Source organism: Panulirus ornatus, chromosome 48 (genome assembly GCF_036320965.1).
Source record: "Panulirus ornatus isolate Po-2019 chromosome 48, ASM3632096v1, whole genome shotgun sequence".
In the NCBI taxonomy this organism is placed as follows: domain Eukaryota; kingdom Metazoa; phylum Arthropoda; class Malacostraca; order Decapoda; family Palinuridae; genus Panulirus; species Panulirus ornatus.
Window position 1 is genome coordinate 30,625,361 of NC_092271.1, and position 17,950 is coordinate 30,643,310.

General features: G+C 40.7%; 2 protein-coding genes across 3 annotated transcripts in view; one reads left to right on the forward strand and one right to left on the reverse strand.

Moving 5' to 3' along the window:
* Nucleotides 1–17,950, forward strand: part of Nedd4 (E3 ubiquitin-protein ligase Nedd4) — a 202,606-nt gene that overhangs the window by 167,033 nt on the left and 17,623 nt on the right. For both annotated transcript variants that reach the window (XM_071690428.1, XM_071690429.1), the window contains 2 exons: nt 5,399–5,507; nt 16,306–16,425. In XM_071690428.1, coding sequence (XP_071546529.1) covers nt 5,399–5,507; nt 16,306–16,425 — 229 coding nt within the window. The remainder of the gene's footprint in view (nt 1–5,398; nt 5,508–16,305; nt 16,426–17,950) is intronic.
* LOC139763949 (uncharacterized) overlaps nt 1–17,950 on the reverse strand; it is a 95,022-nt gene that overhangs the window by 2,609 nt on the left and 74,463 nt on the right. The gene's annotated exons all lie outside the window — the stretch shown is intronic.

Genomic DNA, 17,950 nt, shown 5'->3' on the forward strand with positions numbered 1-17,950 from the left:
TCTGCCATAATAGACACTGTCCTTTCCTTCTACTTTCTCCTTAATTTCCCAAAGACCTTATCACCCCTCTCCTACTCTTTGACTTACTCAGGCCCCCATGCTTCTAGCTGTTATGTCCTTTTTTAGTACTTAAAGCATTTCACCTCCTCCTGGTCTTCCCCATTCAAACTTAATGTCAAAGCTACTTTTGTTTCATTGACCTACAACTTTCTTCTTTCATACACTCTTCCATACTCTCACCATCTGAATTTTCCTACAGGAGTCTACCATCAGACCCATGTTACCTGCAGACAGCAGCTAATTTACCTCACATAATGCCCTAGATCTAGTACCTTGTAGACCCATCCCTTCTCTACTCTATGACCTGTATTTTCATCTTACATCTTTCATCACTCTCTCAGAGAACATTTTGAGCATCCTCAGTGATATCACACATTCCTGATGCAGGAACCACTCAAGTCTCCTCCCTTCCTAATTGCACTTATGCCATACTTTGCTGGTAAAATCTCCTCTGCATTAAGTAACTCCATTTACTTTTATGTATTTGTAGCACTTTCCACAAGGCCTCTCTGTCATCCTTATCATATGCTTTATCCATATTGATAAATGTCTCATGTAGTTCACTCCCTTTCTCCAGGTATTTCTCACAAATTTTTCAAAACAAACATATGGTCTAAACTTCTGCCTCCCCGGAATCCACACTGCTCCACTTCAGTCAGGTGCTCTAAGCATTCCACCACCTTCTAAATCACCACACTCCCATGCATATCACGAGGGAGAAGTGGAGGTATGATATAAGGAAGAAGGAGAGGTAAAAGTGTTGGCAAGTGAGATGAATCTGGAAAAATGCAGGGAGGAGTATGAAAGGAAGGTAACTGAAAGTTTAGATGGAAGTGCAGTGAATATAGGAATGCAGTCATGTGTGAATGAGGTGTTTGAAATGTTTAGAGAAATACTAGTAAAGGTTGTAGAATCAGTAGTTGGATATAAGTTAGTGAGATACCAGAATAAAAAGGGCAGTGCATGGTGGACAAAAGAGATTAGAAACGATTTGTAAGAGAAGGAAAAGGCATATGGTAGATTGCTCGATAGGAATGTACCAGTGGAAGTTTAGCAAAGGAAGGGGAAGAATACTAAATATGTAACCAGATATTAAGTTGTTAGAAGAAAGCAAAGAAAGAGTAGATGAAGAATTTGAAAGAAAGTTAAGTAAGACGTTTTATGATAATAAGACACTCTACTGGAAGGAAGTGGAAAAGGAAAGATGTGTATGTAAGAGTGGAAATGTTGACGTGAGAGGTAAGGAAGGGAAATTGCTGAATCAAAAGGAGGAAGTGAAAGGAAGATGGAAATAGTATTTTGAACTGATGAGTGTGGGAGAAGGGGAGGCAGCAGTTGTTACATGCATGAGTATGGTGGGGGGAAGGAAGAGGATACACTTGCAGGGGCCTATAGGAAAATGGGAGGTAAGAAGGGCTATAATGAGGATGAAGGTAGGAAAGGCACCTGGAGTGGATGGGATTATGGCTGAAATGCTGAAGTATGCAGTAGAAAGTTTGATAGAATGGATTTATCTTGCATGTAATTTAGCATGGAAACAGAAGATTGTACCTGAGGATTGGATGAAAGTTATTATTGTCCCTTTATTCAAGGGAAAAGGTGCTAAGGATGTATGCAGCAATTATAGGCAAATAAGTCTGTCAAGTATACCAGTAAGAGAGTACGCAAGAATATTGATTGGCAGAGTAATGGAAAAGACTGAATGCAGAATAAGTGAAGTGCAAGGGATTTTAGGAAAGGTAGGGGATGTATGGATCAGATTTTTGTAATAAAGATGACCATGGAAAAGTATTAAGGGAAAGGTAAGAAGTTTTATGCAGCTTTTATGGATCTGGAGAAAGCGTATAACAGAGTTGATTGGAATGCATTGTGGGATGTGTTAAGGATATATGGTTTAGGGAGACAGCTGTTGGATGATGTAAAAGCCTTCTATAGAGGAGCAAATGCTTGTGTCAGAGTGGATGGAGAGCTGAGTGAAAGTTTTGGATGACTAAAAGGGGAGGGAGTGGGGGCTGGAAATCCTCCCCCCCTTTTTTTTTACTTTTCCAAAAAAAGGAACAGAGAAAGGGGCCAAGTGAGGATGTTCCCTCTAAATCTCAGTCCTCTGTTCTTAATGCTACCTTGCTGAAGTGGGAAATGGCGCAGGGAAACAGATGAGGAATGGCCTGACCCACCCACATACGCATGTATATGCATAAGGACCCATACATGTACATATATATAAGTATGCATTTCAACATATACGTACATAAACATTCACAGACATATACATATATACACATGTACATATTCATACTTGCCATTCTGCCACACATGGTATTAATAGCATCCCCTGCCCCCCTTTCCCAGCAAGGAAAAGAAAAAAGGCCACATTCGTTCACACTCAGTCTTTAAAGTCTTTAACTGTCGTGTGTAATGCATCGAAACCTCAGCTCCCTTTCCACATCCAGGCTCCACAAACCTTTCCATGGTTTACCCCAGACACTTCATATACCCACTCTATTTCTTGCATGCCTTTCACCCTCCTGTATGTTCAGGCCCTGATCACTCAAAATCTTTTTCATTCCAACCTTCCACCTCCAATTTGGTCTTCCGCTTCTCCTTGTTCCCTCCACCTCTGACACATATGTCCTCTTTGTCACTCTTTCCTCGCTCATTCTCTCCATGTGTCCAAACCATTTCAACACAGCCTCTTCTGCTCTCTCAACCATATTCTTTTTATTACCACACATCTCTCTTACCTTTTTATTATTTACTCGATCAAACCACCTCACACTACATGTTGTCCTCAAACATTTCATTTCCAACTCATCCACCCTCCTTCACACAAACCTATCTATAGCCCATGCCTCACAACCATATAACATTGTTGGAACCACTATTCCTTCAAACATACCCAATTTTGCTCTTCAAGATAACATTCTCTCTTCCCACACGTTCTTCAATGCTCCCAGAACTTTTGCCCCCTCCCCCACCCTGTGACTCACTTCTGTTTCCATGGTTCCATCCACAGCTAAGCCCACTCCCAGATATCTATATATATGGATGGAGTGATAAGAGAGATGAAAGGAATACTAGGGAAAAGGGGTGCAGAGACAGAGTGTACTGGTGAGATATGGTAGCTAGTGGCATGCCTGTTCGCGGATGATACTGTGTTGTTTGCAGAGAGTGAAGAGAAGTTGCAGAAGGTTGTATGTTTTATGATGTGTGTAAGTATGGAAGAGTGGAGGTAAATGCAAATAAAAGTAAAATAATGGTGTCTGAAAGGAGGAGTGAAAGTATAGAATTTGTAAAACCATGTAGAATGAAAGAAGAAAGTGTACTAAATTGTGTTGTGGAATGGGTGGAAAAAGACTGGAAGAAGTGAGGCAATTAAGTATCTGGGTAAGTGTGGTGATATGGAAGAAGAGATAAGAGAGAGAAGTACATGATAGAAGAGTCATTGGGTCCCTTAGTAGAATAATGTTGGGTAGAGGTGTAAGCATGGAAGTGAAGAGATGATTAAGGGACAGCATAGTCGTCCCAACCCTGACCTATGCAGCTGAAACATGGACATGGAATGAGGCGCAGAAATTAAGAATCCAGGCTGTGGAAATGAGCTATTTGAGAAGAGCATGTGGTGTGACTAGGTGGAATGAAGAAAGAAGTAATAGGGTGTATGAGAGACATGGTATAGCAAGGAATGCAAAGGGAGTGAATTGTTGAGTGGTAGAATAGGTGAAACATAATACTTTGAGGTGGTTTGAGCATATAGAAAGAATGGGTAAATAGGGTGGAGGAATACTGGAGGGTGAGAAACAGAGGAAGAATGTGTGGGATGGTGTATGCAAGGGAGGCATGTAAGGACAGAGATAAGTGTGACTCTTTTGCCATGGCCACCCCTTGGTGGGAGTTCCCAGAGGGAATAGGCATTAGAGATGTAGGTAGATACTCAACATTTGCTTTTGTCTTCCTTTTCATAATGTAAGTACATTGTTCATGCATTCCTACAGTTACTAGGCACTTCATCTGACTTTCAAATGAATAACATTGTCATCTTCTTCCTTGAGAGACTCCATCTCTTTTTATCCCTTCTTTGCTATTTACCACTTCCCCGTGTGCTCTCCATGCTATTGTTCCCATTTGTTTTCTTGTTCTCATTCAATTTCTTTTAAACATTTTCTTATTCTCTCGAAGTTCATTGATCATATCTCACCACATACTATACTTGCTCCTTCCATTCCCCTTATGGCATATACTCTATCCTTATGCCATTCTTCCCTACCTATATTGTATATACTCTCACCTTATGCCACTCATCCCACCCCTTATTGCATTTACTCTCACCTTATGCCTCAGTTCACTCAGTCTTACTTAGTGTCTGTGTACACAGACTTCTTTTCACTTTCATCCACTTTCATCACTTCATTTCACAGATATATTTTCTTACTCCTAAAATGGTGACAAACTCCACATTGTAGCCATCTATCAGAACTGTCTCATAGCCCTGCTTTAGAGCTGACTCTCATAGCTATGTCGCAGAGCTAACTGCTTGCATCCACCGAATCACAGCTGAATATATTTACATATGCAAACTCATTAGTCATGTATCAGTATGTTTCACACAAATGATATTCAGTACCGGGAGGGGACAGAGCAGTCAGACAATCGAATGTGGACGAAGGGCTCATGCCGTCAGGGGGCTTGCAGCTAAATTAGTGAAAGGATGATACTGAACCAATCTATATAATGTTTTGGGTTACAGATAGCTTGATTGCTAATGACAAGAAGTTTGAGCTTTTCCTGTAGGCTTAAAGACAGAGGATTGCTAATGTGTCACAGGATAACTTCAGGTATCTCTGTTTTGTTATTCTGTTGTAGCTTGTAGAACAAAGTGACCTTGAAGAGAAAAGGAATTTTGAAGGATGAAGAACTGTTTGTCTTTGGGGCAGTGTTTCATGAGCAAATTTTCCAGTTGCTTACTACCTTACCTTCACCTCTCTATGGAAAGACCTATCTCTTAACTGATGGTAGTTACCATTAGGATGATGGCTTTGTTCTGGAGAATTATGAGGTAGTGATGCAGACAGCCTGATGACATCATCATTGGGTGGTGACTGCTGGTTGGAAGAAATTTCCCAAAAGCAAGTCATAGCTACTACCAGTGATTGGGTGTTAAGAGAAGAATAAGAGGCATCAACTCACCAGAAGGTTGGGAATTGGAAGCATTTAACCTCTTGGAGATTCTCTCAACTTTTGGGACACCTCCCAAATGAGAAACAATATTTGTCTTTAAAATCTCCATTTTCCTACATTCTATAATATAGAAATCATACTTAACAGAAGTTTCTTATCACAGATTGGTTATTAACTGGCGCTTTGTCCAGCGTATCCACAATCAAATGGAGGCATTCCGAGATGGCTTCAATGATGTTGTACCAGTCTCACTCATCAAAATCTTTGATGAGGTAAGTTTTAACTTTGCATTTTGATTTCTGTCCTAAACAGATAACTTCAACAAGTAACCAGATGGTGAGAGACAGGTGAGTTATTGCTGAATCTTTAAAGAGATAGAGAGAGAGAGATAAATAGAATAGTGTCAGTCTCACTGATCAGGATCTTTGAAATGGTTGGTCTGAATAGTAATATATTGTTGATATTATTGTAACTATACAATAACCCCCATTTTTTATCTTGATTTTAGGTTCACAAGCAGTTCTTTTAGTGTTGTCTTGAAATTTGTGAGTTTGTGTTCCAGCTATAATGAAGTAAATGAGACTAACCATCATTGAAAGCCATAACAGGGGTCAGTCTTATTATGCTTTTATAGAATTGTAATAAAACTCCTATGATTGTATATTTACTCCAATTTTCTTATATTTTTGCTTTTGGTCATCTTGGAAGGTTTGTAAAAAGGATTGCATTTCATGGAAAGGGTCGGAGCTTCATTATTATATGGGACAAAGACCATTCCACAATAAAGTTGATGGAAGGTACTAAATTGTTAAGTAAAAGGAGATGTTAGTAAATTTTTGTTTGTTGGCCAAACACAAAGAACATCATCTACACACATTTCTCCCTTAACAGTACCTTCCATCAACTTTGTAATGGAATGGAATATGATTGTATGTTACCATTTTTAGATTGCATGATCCGTAGAGATAGAAACATGTTTAAGTTTAGCATATACTAAAAACCCAGTAATTTTTTTTTTTTTCCCGCTGTCTCCCTCGTTTGCGAGGTAGCGCAAGGAAACAGACGAAAGAAATGGCCCAACCCACCCCCATACACATGTATATACATACGTCCACACACGCAAATATACATACCTACACAGCTTTCCATGGTTTACCCCAGACGCTTCACATGCCCTGATTCAATCCACTGACAGCACGTCAACCCCGGTATACCACATCGATCCAATTCACTCTATTCCTTGCCCTCCTTTCACCCTCATGCATGTTCAGGCCCCGATCACACAAAATCTTTTTCACTCCATCTTTCCACCTCCAATTTGGTCTCCCACTTCTCCTCGTTCCCTCCGCCTCTGACACATATATCCTCTTGGTCAATCTTTCCTCACTCATTCTCTCCATGTGCCCAAACCATTTCAAAACACCCTCTTCTGCTCTCTCAACCACGCTCTTTTTATTTCCACACATCTCTCTTACCCTTACGTTACTTACTCGATCAAACCACCTCACACCACACATTGTCCTCAAACATCTCATTTCCAGCACATCCATCCTCCTGCGCACAACTCTATCCATAGCCCACGCCTCGCAACCATACAACATTGTTGGAACCACTATTCCTTCAAACATACCCATTTTTGCTTTCCGAGATAATGTTCTCGACTTCCACACATTCTTCAAGGCTCCCAGGATTTTCGCCCCCTCCCCCACCCTATGATCCACTTCCGCTTCCATGGTTCCATCCGCTGCCAGATCCACTCCCAGATATCTAAAACACTTTACTTCCTCCAGTTTTTCTCCATTCAAACTTACCTCCCAATTGACTTGACCCTCAATCCTACTGTACCTAATAACCTTGCTCTTATTCACATTTACTCTGAACTTTCTTCCTACACACACTTTACCAAACTCAGTCACCAGCTTCTGCAGTTTCTCACATGAATCAGCCACCAGCGCTGTATCATCAGCAAACAACAACTGACTCACTTCCTAAGCTCTCTCATCCACAACAGACTTCATACTTGCCCCTCTTTCCAAAACTCTTGCATTCACCTCCCTAACAACCCCATCCATAAACAAATTAAACAACCATGGAGACATCACACACCCCTGCCGCAAACCTTGTTCTTATATTCATTACTACTCAACTTAACGACAGCCTTGAATTATCATCATTCTAGTTGACTTTCTTTAGGGCATAACATATATGCAGTCTGGAATTTATTGATGAGTTTGAGATATATTCTGGTGGATCCAAATTAAAGTATCCAAGATCTTTCTTTCATAGATCCCTTAAGTAGGCAAAGAATTCATTTTATAGCGGTAATTCCAAACCTCCCTTTGATACCAAGAATCGTTTAGCTAATTTTACATTACTTTGAAGGTTTTTCAAATCCTTTAATGTAAATATAGCCTTTAGCAATAACAGTACTATAAAGAATATTTTAATCAAAAACTCACCTGAAAATTCTATGGGCTGTAATATGGTTTATGTTGGGCAGACTGCTAAGGATCTTTTTTAAGACTCAAGCAACATATATACTTCATAAAAACAGGACAAGTATCAAATGATTTGTTTAATTATGTTAAAAGTTTTGACCATTTTATTGACTTGAGTAACTCTAATTCAGTTTATTAACTGTATCTCCTTTACCACAAGCAAGAAATATCATTGAATCCTTTATTTTTAAATACACAAAGAATTGTTATGTAAATATTAGTGACTGTCTATACAAATTGGATAGCTTTATATAGGCAAAATTTATAAACAGTTCTCTTTCCTGTCCATATTATATAAATTATATGACAGGCATGACATCAGACCCAAACACCACTGTCCGGTGATGCCTGCTTACCAATGGTGTCTTAGTTACATCTCTTCCTTGTATATCAATTGTATTAGAGCATACAAAACTTAATCCATTGCCTAATGCACACAAGGAATCCTTATCTAGTCATTCATTAGACAGGTTGATCACATAAGAAGTGTTTGTGTTCTTAGTCCAGTCGCTGTTGTAGTCTTCTGTCTCATTCTTATATCTCCCCTGACGATGTGAACATTACACAAAAGTACACTTGGGAACATATACATACTTGTACATATATACACTTGTACATATTCACACTTGGTCACCTTCATCCATTCCCAGTGCCACCCCATCCCACAGGAAACAGCATTGCTACCCCCTGCATCAGTGAAAGGCCACATCTGCTCACATTCATTCTCTAGTTGTCATGTGTAATGTACCAAAACCACAGCTCCCTATCTACGTCCAGGCCCCACAGACCTTTCCATGGTTTACCCCAGATATTTCACATGCCCTGGTTCAATCCATTGACAGCACATCGACCCCAGTATACCAAATTGCTCCAATTCATTCTATTTCGTGAAATCCTTTCACCCTCCTGTATGTTCAGGCCTTGATTGCTCAAAATCTTTTTCACTCCATCCTTCCACCTCCAATTTGGTCTCTCGCTTCTCCTTGTTCCCTCAACCTCTGATGCATATATCTCTTTGTCAACCTTTTCTCACTCATTCTCTCCATACATCCAGACGATTTCAACACACCTTGTGCTCTCTCAACCACACTCTTTATTACCACTCATCTCTCTTACCCCAACATTAGTCACTCAATCAAACCATCTCACACCACATATTTTCCTCAGACACTTCATTTCCATCACATACACTGTCTCCCACACAACCCTGTCTATAGCCCATGCCTCTTAACTGTATAATATTGTTGGAACTACTGTTCATTTAAGCATACCCATTTTTGCTCTCTGATATAACATTCTCTTTTTTCACACATTCTTCGCACTCCCAGAACCCTCACCTCCTCTCCCACCCTATGACTCACTTCTGCTTCCATGGTTCCATTTGGTGCTAAGTCCACTTCCAGATATCTAAAACGCTTCACTTCCTCCAATTTTCCTCCATTCAAACTCACATCCCATCTAACTTGTCCCACAACCCTACTGAACCTAATCACCTTGCTTTTATTCACATTTACTCTCACCTTTCTCCTTTCACATACTTCCAAACTCATTCATGAACATCTACAGTTTCTCATGCATATCAGCCACCAGTGCTGTATCATTGGCGAACAACACTTCACAGGCAACTCTCATCCCCAGCAGACTGCAAACTAGCCCCTCTCTCCAAACTCTTGCATTTACCTCCCTCACCACACCATCCATAAGCAAATTAAACAACCACATTGACATCACACACCCTTGCCGTAGACTGACCTACACTGGGAACCAATCACTTTCCTCTCTCTCCTTACTCATATACTGGCCTTACACCCTTGATAAAAACTTCTCTGCTTTTAGCAGCTTGCCTCCCACACCATGTATTCTTAAGACCTTTCACAAAGCATCTCTATTCACCCTGTCATATGCCTTCTCCAGATCCATAAATGCCATGTACAAATCCATCTTTTTTTTAAGAATTTCTCACACACATTCCTCAAAGCAAACACCTAATCCACACATTCTCTACTACTTATGAAACCACACTGCTCTTCTTTTATTCATATTTACTCTCACCTTTCTCCTTTCACATACACTTCCAAACTCATTCATGAACTTCTGCAGTTTCTCATGCATATCAGCCACCAGTGCTGTATCATTGGCGAACAACACTTCACAGGCAACTCTCATCCCCAGCAGACTGCATGCTAGCCCCTCTCTCCAAACTCTTGCATTTACCTCCCTCACCACACCATCCATAAGCAAATTAAACAACCACAGTGACATCACACACCCTTGCCGTAGACTGACCTTCACTGGGAACCAATCACTTTCCTCTCACTCCTTACTCATATGCTGGCCTTACACCCTTGATAAAAACTTCTCTGCTTCTAGCAGCTTGCCTCCCACACCATATATTCTTAAGACTTTTCACAAAGCATCTGTATCCACCCTGTCATATGCCTTCTCCAGAATCCATAAATGCCATGTACAAATCCATCTTTTTTTAAGTATTTCTCTCACACATTCTTCAAAGCAAACACCTGATCCACACATCCTCTACCACTTATAAAACCACACTGCTCTTCCCCAGTCTGATGCTTTGTACATGCCTTCACCCTCTCAGTTTCCCAGGGATGCTCAGCAAACTTGTGCATTTGTAGTTTGAACACGTAGCTTTATCCCCTTTGCCTCTTATACAGTGGCACTAAACATGCATTCTGCCATTCCTCAGGCACTTCACCATGACCCATACATACATTTAATATTTGTACCAACCGATCAACAACACAGTGTCCCCCTTTCTTAATAAATTCAACTTATACCATCCACTCATACCTCCTTGCTGATTTCATCTCCTGCAAGGCTTTCACCACCTCCTCTCTTTACCAATCCACCCTCCCTAACTCTCCCAATTCAACACCACCCCAACCAAAACATCTTACATCTGTCACATTATCATCAAACACATTCAACAATTCTTCAAAGTGATCGCTTTATCTCCTCATCACTCCATCACTACCTGTTATCACTTCCCCCTTTTTCCCCATAACCAATGTTCCCATTTGCTCTCTTTTCTTTTGCACATTATTTACCTCCTTACAAAACACCTTTTTATTCTCCCTAAAGTTTAATGATACTCTCTCAGCTTTTCCTGTGTTTGTCAAGGAGCACCAGTAACAGATGAAGAAAGGCCACATCTATTCACATCCAGTCTGTAGCTCTCATGTGTAATGCACCGAAAGCACAGCTCCCAATCCATATCCATCCTACAGAATGTTCCATGGTTTACCCTGACTACTTAACATGCCCTGGTTCAGTTCACAGTCAGCACGTCGACCCCAGTATACCACATCATTCCAATTCATTGTATCCCCTACACACCTTTCACCCTTCAGCCTGCTCAGGACCCGATCGCTGAAAATCTTTTTTACTCCATCCTTCCATCTCAAAGTTAGTTTCTCCGTTCTCCTTGTTCCTTTCACTTCTGACACATATATCATGTGTCAACCTTTCCTCACTCAGTCTCTCCATATGTCCAGACCATTTCAGCACACCCTCTTCTACTCTCACAACCACACTTTTCTTATCACTCAGCTCTCTTACCCTTTCATTACTTACTCGATCTAACCACCTGACACCACATATTGTCCTCTGACTTTTTATTTCTAACACATCCTCCTTACACTGCACAGCCCCATCTATAGCCCATGTCTCATATCCAAATTTATATTGTTGGGACCACTGTTCCTTCAGACATACACATTTTTGCCCTCCTAGATAACATTTTCTCTTTTCACACATTTTTCGGTGCTCCTAGAACCTTCACCCTATGACTCACTTCCACGTCCATGGTTCCATTAGCTGCCATGTGCACTCCCAGATATCTAAAACACCTCACTTCCTCCAGTTTTCTCCATTCAAACTTGCCTCCGAACTTGTTCCTCAACCCTGCTGAATCAATTAACCTTGCTTTTATTCACATTCACTCTAATTTTTTTCCTTTCTCACACTTCCAGACTCAGTCACCGACTTCTGTAGTTTCTCACTTGAATTTGCCATCAGTGCTGGATCATCTACAAACAACAACTGAATCACATCCTAGGCCCTCTCATCCCCCACAGACTGTGTACTTGCACCTGTCTCCAAGACTCCACATTTCCCTCCCTCACCAACACATCCATAAATAAATTGAAAACCGTGATGACATCACGCATCTCTGCTGCAGACCAACCCTAACTTGGCCTCTCTCTTCCTACTTGTACACAAGCCTTACACCCTTGATAAAAACTTGTCACCTCTTTTAGTGGCTTTTCTCCCAAACCACTTATTCTTAAGTCCTTCCACAAAGCATCACTATCAACCTTACCTTATGCCTTCTCCAGATCCATAAATGCCACATACAACTCCAATCTGTATTTCTAACTGTTTCTCACACATATTCTTTAAAGCAAACATATGATCCACACATTCTCTATCTCTTCTAAACCCACACAGTTCCTCCCCAGTCTGATGCTATGTACATGCTGTCACTCAATTAATACCCTCCCAATTAACTTATCAGATACACTCATTAGACTCATACCTGTGTTGTTTGAACACTCACCTTTATCTCCCTGCCTTTATACAGTGGCATTATACATACATTCCACCAATCCTCAGGCACCTCACCATGATCCATGCCTACATTGAAAATCCTTACCAACTAATCAACAACAAAGTCACCCCTTTCTCAATGATTTCAACTGCAGTACCATCCACTCCTGCCATCTTGCCACATTTCATCTTTCGCAAGGCTTTTCCACCTCTTCCCTCTTCACCAAGCTACTCTCCATGACTCATTCAATTTGTGTACCACCCTGACCAAAACACCCTACATCTGCCACTCTGTCATCAAATACATTCAACAATCCTTCAGAAAACTCACTCTATCTCCTTCTCACTTCATGACTACATGTTAACACTTCCCATTTTGCCCCCTTCAGTGATGTTCCCATTTGTTCTCTTGTCTTTTGCACATTATTTACCTTCTTTCAAAACATCTTATTCTCCCCAAAGTTTACTGACACTCGCTCACCCCAACACCTCATTTGCCCTCTTTTTCAACCCCTGTACCTTCCTCTCGACTTTCTGCTGCTTTCTCTTATACATCTCTCAATCATTTGCATTCCTTCCCTGTGAATACTGCCCAAATGTCACTCTTTTCTCTCACTAGCAACTTTTCTTCTTCCTCCCACCACTCATTACCCTTTATGTTCTGCCCCCCTCCCACCTTTTGCATGCCACATGCACCTCTTCCACATGCCATCACTGCTTCCTTAAATACCTTCCATTCATCACCCACTCCCCTCACTTCATTTCCTCTCATGTTTTGCCATTTTACACTTAATCTCTGTTGGTACCTCTTCACAGAAGTCTCTTTTCCAAGCTCACTGACTCTTGCCACTCTCTTCTCCCTGACATTGTTTCCTCTTTTTCAAAAACCTTTACAAATTTTCAGTCTCACCTGTTCAAGATAGTGATCAGACATCCCACCTGCTGCCCCTCTCAGTACATTTATATCCAAAAGTTTTTTTTTTTTTTTTACACACATATCCAATAATAAATAATCCAATAGTGCCCACTGACCAACTCTCATACGCACATACTTATACTTGTGTTTATGCCTCTTTTTTTACCAGGGATTCCCAATTACCAGTTCATTTTCGCATAAACTCCACAATCTGCATACCATTTCCATTCATTACACTGAATACACCATGTGCCCCAGTTATACCATGAAAGGCCTCATTACCTACATTCACATTTAAATCACCCATCTCTAACACCCGGTTTCTTATATGAATACTGAGGACACACACTCATCTGCTCTCAAGACACTTACCTCTCATGATCTTTCTTCTTATGGCTAGGTGCATATGTACTTATAATCACCCATCTCTTGCCACCTACTTTCAGTTTTACCTTTGTCAGTCTAGAATTTACTTCCATACACTCTGTCGCACACTCCCACAACTCCTGCTTCAGAAGTAATGCTAGTCCTTTCTTTGCTTTTGTCCCCTCACCAACCCTGACTTTGCTCCTAAAACATTTCGAAACCATTCTTCCCCTTTAATCTTAAGCTTTCTTTCTCTCAGACAATGCTCCTGCCTAAATGTTTAGCCTATTGCTTCTATCTATTGCTTCTAACATTTTGCCAAAAGGCAGGGTAAGCACTCACCACAGGAAAATCTAATTTTCTATAGTTATGAAGCATGAGTTGTGTGAGTTAAGTGGTGTCAAGTATTGTGTGTGACCAGGTGAAATTGTATGTTTCTGGACAGAATGGCAGTAATCCATGTGTAGGTGAGGCAGAAAGAAAAGTTGGCTACCTCAGTCGGAAAAATGCAATTTCCTAACCCCTGAAGTGTTTGCTTTCTACTCAGCCATTACTACCCCAACCATTACCCAGGTAGTCTTCTTTCTTTCAAACTATTTGCCATTTCCCGCATTAGCGAGGTAGCGTTAAGAACAGAGGACTGGGCCTTTGAGGGAATATCCTCACCTGGCCCCCTTCTCTGTTCCTTCATTTGGAAAATTAAAAAAAAAACGAGTGGGGAGGATTTCCAGCCCCCTGCTACTTACCCAGGTAATAGTACCAGTAATATATCTTCTGATCGATGGATGCCTACCAACTATTTACCAACTAGCTCTCCAGTTTCACCAAATACAATTACACATCCTTCTTTCCCCGCTTCCCTGATAATTTTCATTAATTCCCACCCATACTACTCCTTCCACAACCTACATTCATCATTCAGTTTTCACTCCATACACCCTGCCCAAAGATATGAGTTTTCCAATCCATAGCAAATACACACAATAACTTTTGATTTTGACCACAAACTCCCTCTCTCATTTTGCTCTCACCTTCACTCTCAGTCACTTGTCCTTTTTACTGGCCAACATAACTTGTGGACTCCAGTGTTGCTTCTTATCCTGTAGTGCCTCACCCTTGACTGGCCACAGGCATAGAACAACCCAGCAGTGTTTCTCAGAGGCAGTGGGGCTCGGCTCATAGATTGTTTGAAAAATTATTCCCCATGTACTCCTCGTGTTTGTTAAAGAAAATACTATTGCCCTGATGGAGTTGGGCAATGCCTCCTCCTCTTGTTCCACCTTTAAGGGTGTAATTATGAAGTCATAATGGGAAGGTTGGATAAAAGACTTGGATACTCCAGAAAACTAGAGTATCCCCTTGAGGTACTGAAATTCAAACTTTACCCAATTTTCAAGCCCCTATGGTAGTTGCAGCACCTCCTAACCTCATTGGTTATGATATTGCCACTGCTTAAATCAAAATCCAATAATGCCTGCTTACCAATTTTCCAGCTCACCCATGTATACTAATATATGTCACTATTTTTAAACCATGTTTTCCCAATCACTAACCCTTTTTCCACACACTCTCAACAAGCTGTTCACCTTCCTGGATACCCTCATGTCCCTCCAATTATACCATTAGCTGCCACATCTCTCATTTTTACATTCTAATCACCCATCACTAATACCTAATCTCTTGTATCAAAACTGCTGACACACTTATTCCTCTGCTCCCAAAACACTCACATCCATTCATCATTGTTCTCATAGCCAGTTACATTAGCACTAATTATCACCCATATCTCATAATTTTATCCCTGGGGATAGGGGAAAGGGAATGCTTCCCACGTATTCCCTGCGTGTTGTAGAAGGTGACTAAAAGGGAAGGGAGCGGGGGGCTGGAAATCCTCCCCTCTCATTTTTTTTTAATTTTCCAAAAGAAGGAACAGAGGAGGGGGCCAGGTGAGGATATTCCCTCAAAGGCCCAGTCCTCTGTTCTTAACGCTACCTCGCTAATGCGGGAAATGGCAAATAGTATGAAAGAAAGAAGAAGATCTCATAATTCACTTTCATTTCCACCCATATCACTCTGGAGCTTACTTCCTTACACTCACACCTTCCCACAAATCATGCTTCAGCAGAAATGCTATCCCTTCCTTAGCTCTTGCCCTCACACAGACCTCTGACTTTATCCCCAAAGACCTTCCCAAACTATTTTTCCCCCATACCTGCTAGCTTTGTTACACTTAAAGCCAAACTGTTCATGTTCCTTTCCTCAAAGTCTTTAAGAAGAATGAGCACTCCTCACTCAGCCTCCTTTGTTCCAACTTATAGATATTTGAATACAATAAGGGAAGGGTTTCCAGCCTCCCACTCTTGCTCCCTCGTAAATGGCTCCTGTGATATAAGGAAATATGAGGGAAATAATCTCTCTCCACTATTTTCAGTGATAGAGACCAGCATGGTTAGTATTAATCATTTGGCCCCATTCATTTAAAGGGTACTATTTTTTTCAAGGTTCATTTTATTTCTTATTGAAGGTTAAAGGCTAATTCCTTAATACAGCATATTTATTTTTGCCATTTCATTATGTATATTGGTACCGTATATTTCTTTGTATCAGCGTATTCCAGCCCTGAGTACCTTTGTGGTATGAACTTCAGGTTGTGTTGTCATGCCTGTATTGATTCACTGATGTTTATGTTTAACCTGAAGATATATTTGTACTCATCAGAATGAATTAGAGCTGCTGATGTGTGGCATCGTCTCAATTGATGTCAAGGATTGGCGAGCTAACACAGTTTACAAAGGAGAGTATCATCCTAACCACATTGTCATCCAGTGGTTCTGGCGGGTAAGTACCTAGCATCTTACTTTAAGATTTTGAATTAGTTGCCTCTGTTTGGTGTGTTTTATGTATATCTGTCCATATCTCTGATGCACATTTTCTCTGGGAACTCCCATGGCAAAAGTCTTCCCTTATGCCTGTCCTTACATACCTCCCTCGCATATACCATATCAAATATTCTTACACCATTTCTCTCCCTCCAATATTCTTTCACTATACTTCTCATGCAGGTGGTCTTCCCCTCACACTTACCCCTTTAATTGTACTATCATACACTTTCCTTGTAAACTCCGTTTTGCATTCTTTCCACATGCTCAAACCATGTCAAAGTATTACGTTTCACCCATCTTACTCTCTACAATTATTCCCTTTGCATTCCCTTCCAAACACCATTACGTTACTTTTATTCACATTTACCTTCAATCACCTATGCTAACACACATTACAAAAGACACTTTACACCCTTCTGCAACTTCTCTTCACTTGTAGTAAATGATACTGGCAAATATATTTCCATTATAGTACAGCCTCTTGAATGAATCAGATTATTGGAAGAAACATTGGAGTATGGCAGTAAGAAATTATCATTGAAAGATCTTAATGCTTTTATAACACACAAAGTTGTGGGAGTGTGTGATAGAGTGTAAGGAAGTAAATTCTAGACTGATGTGGGTAAAACTGAAGTGGATGGTGAGAGTTGGGTGATTATTGGTGCTCCTGCACCTGGTCATGAGAAGAAAGATCTTGAGAGGCAGGTGTTTTGAGAGCAGCTGAGTGAGTGTGTCAGTAGTTTTGGTGCACAAGACTGGGTATTAGTGATGGGTGATTTGAATGCAAAGGTGAGTGATGTGGCAGTTGAGGGTATGATTGGTGCACATGGGGTATTTATTGTTGTAAATGGAAATGATGAAGAGCTCGTGTTTTTTGTGCTGAAAAACTGGTGATTAGGAATACCTGGTTTAAAAAGAGATATACATAAGTATACATATGTGGGTGGGAGAGATGGTCAACAGGCATTATTAGATTATGTATTAATTAATAGGCATTTAAAAGAGAGACTTTTGGAAGTCACTGTGCTGAGAGGGGCTGCTTGTGGGATGTTTGATCACTATCTTGTGGAGGCGAAGGTGAAGATTTGTAGAGGTTTTCAAAAAAGGAGAGAATGTCAGGGTGAAGAGAGTGGTGAGAGTAAGTGAGCTTAAAAAAGGAGACTGTGAAGAAATACTTGGAGAGAGTGAGCTTAGAATGGCAAAAGGTGAGAGTAAATGAAATGAGGGGAGAATGGGTGAGGAATGGGATGAATTTAGGGAAGCAGTGATGGCATGTTCAAGAGATGCATTAGGTATGAGAAAGGTGGGAGGTGGGCAGATTTAGAAAGGGTAGTGAGTGGCGGGATGAAGAAGTAAAGCTCTTAGTGAAAGAGAAAAGAGAGGCATTTGGACGATACTTATAAGGAAGGAGAGCAAGTGACTGGGAGATGTATAAGAGAAAGTGGCACAAAGTCAAGAGGAAGGTGCAAGGGTTGAAAAAG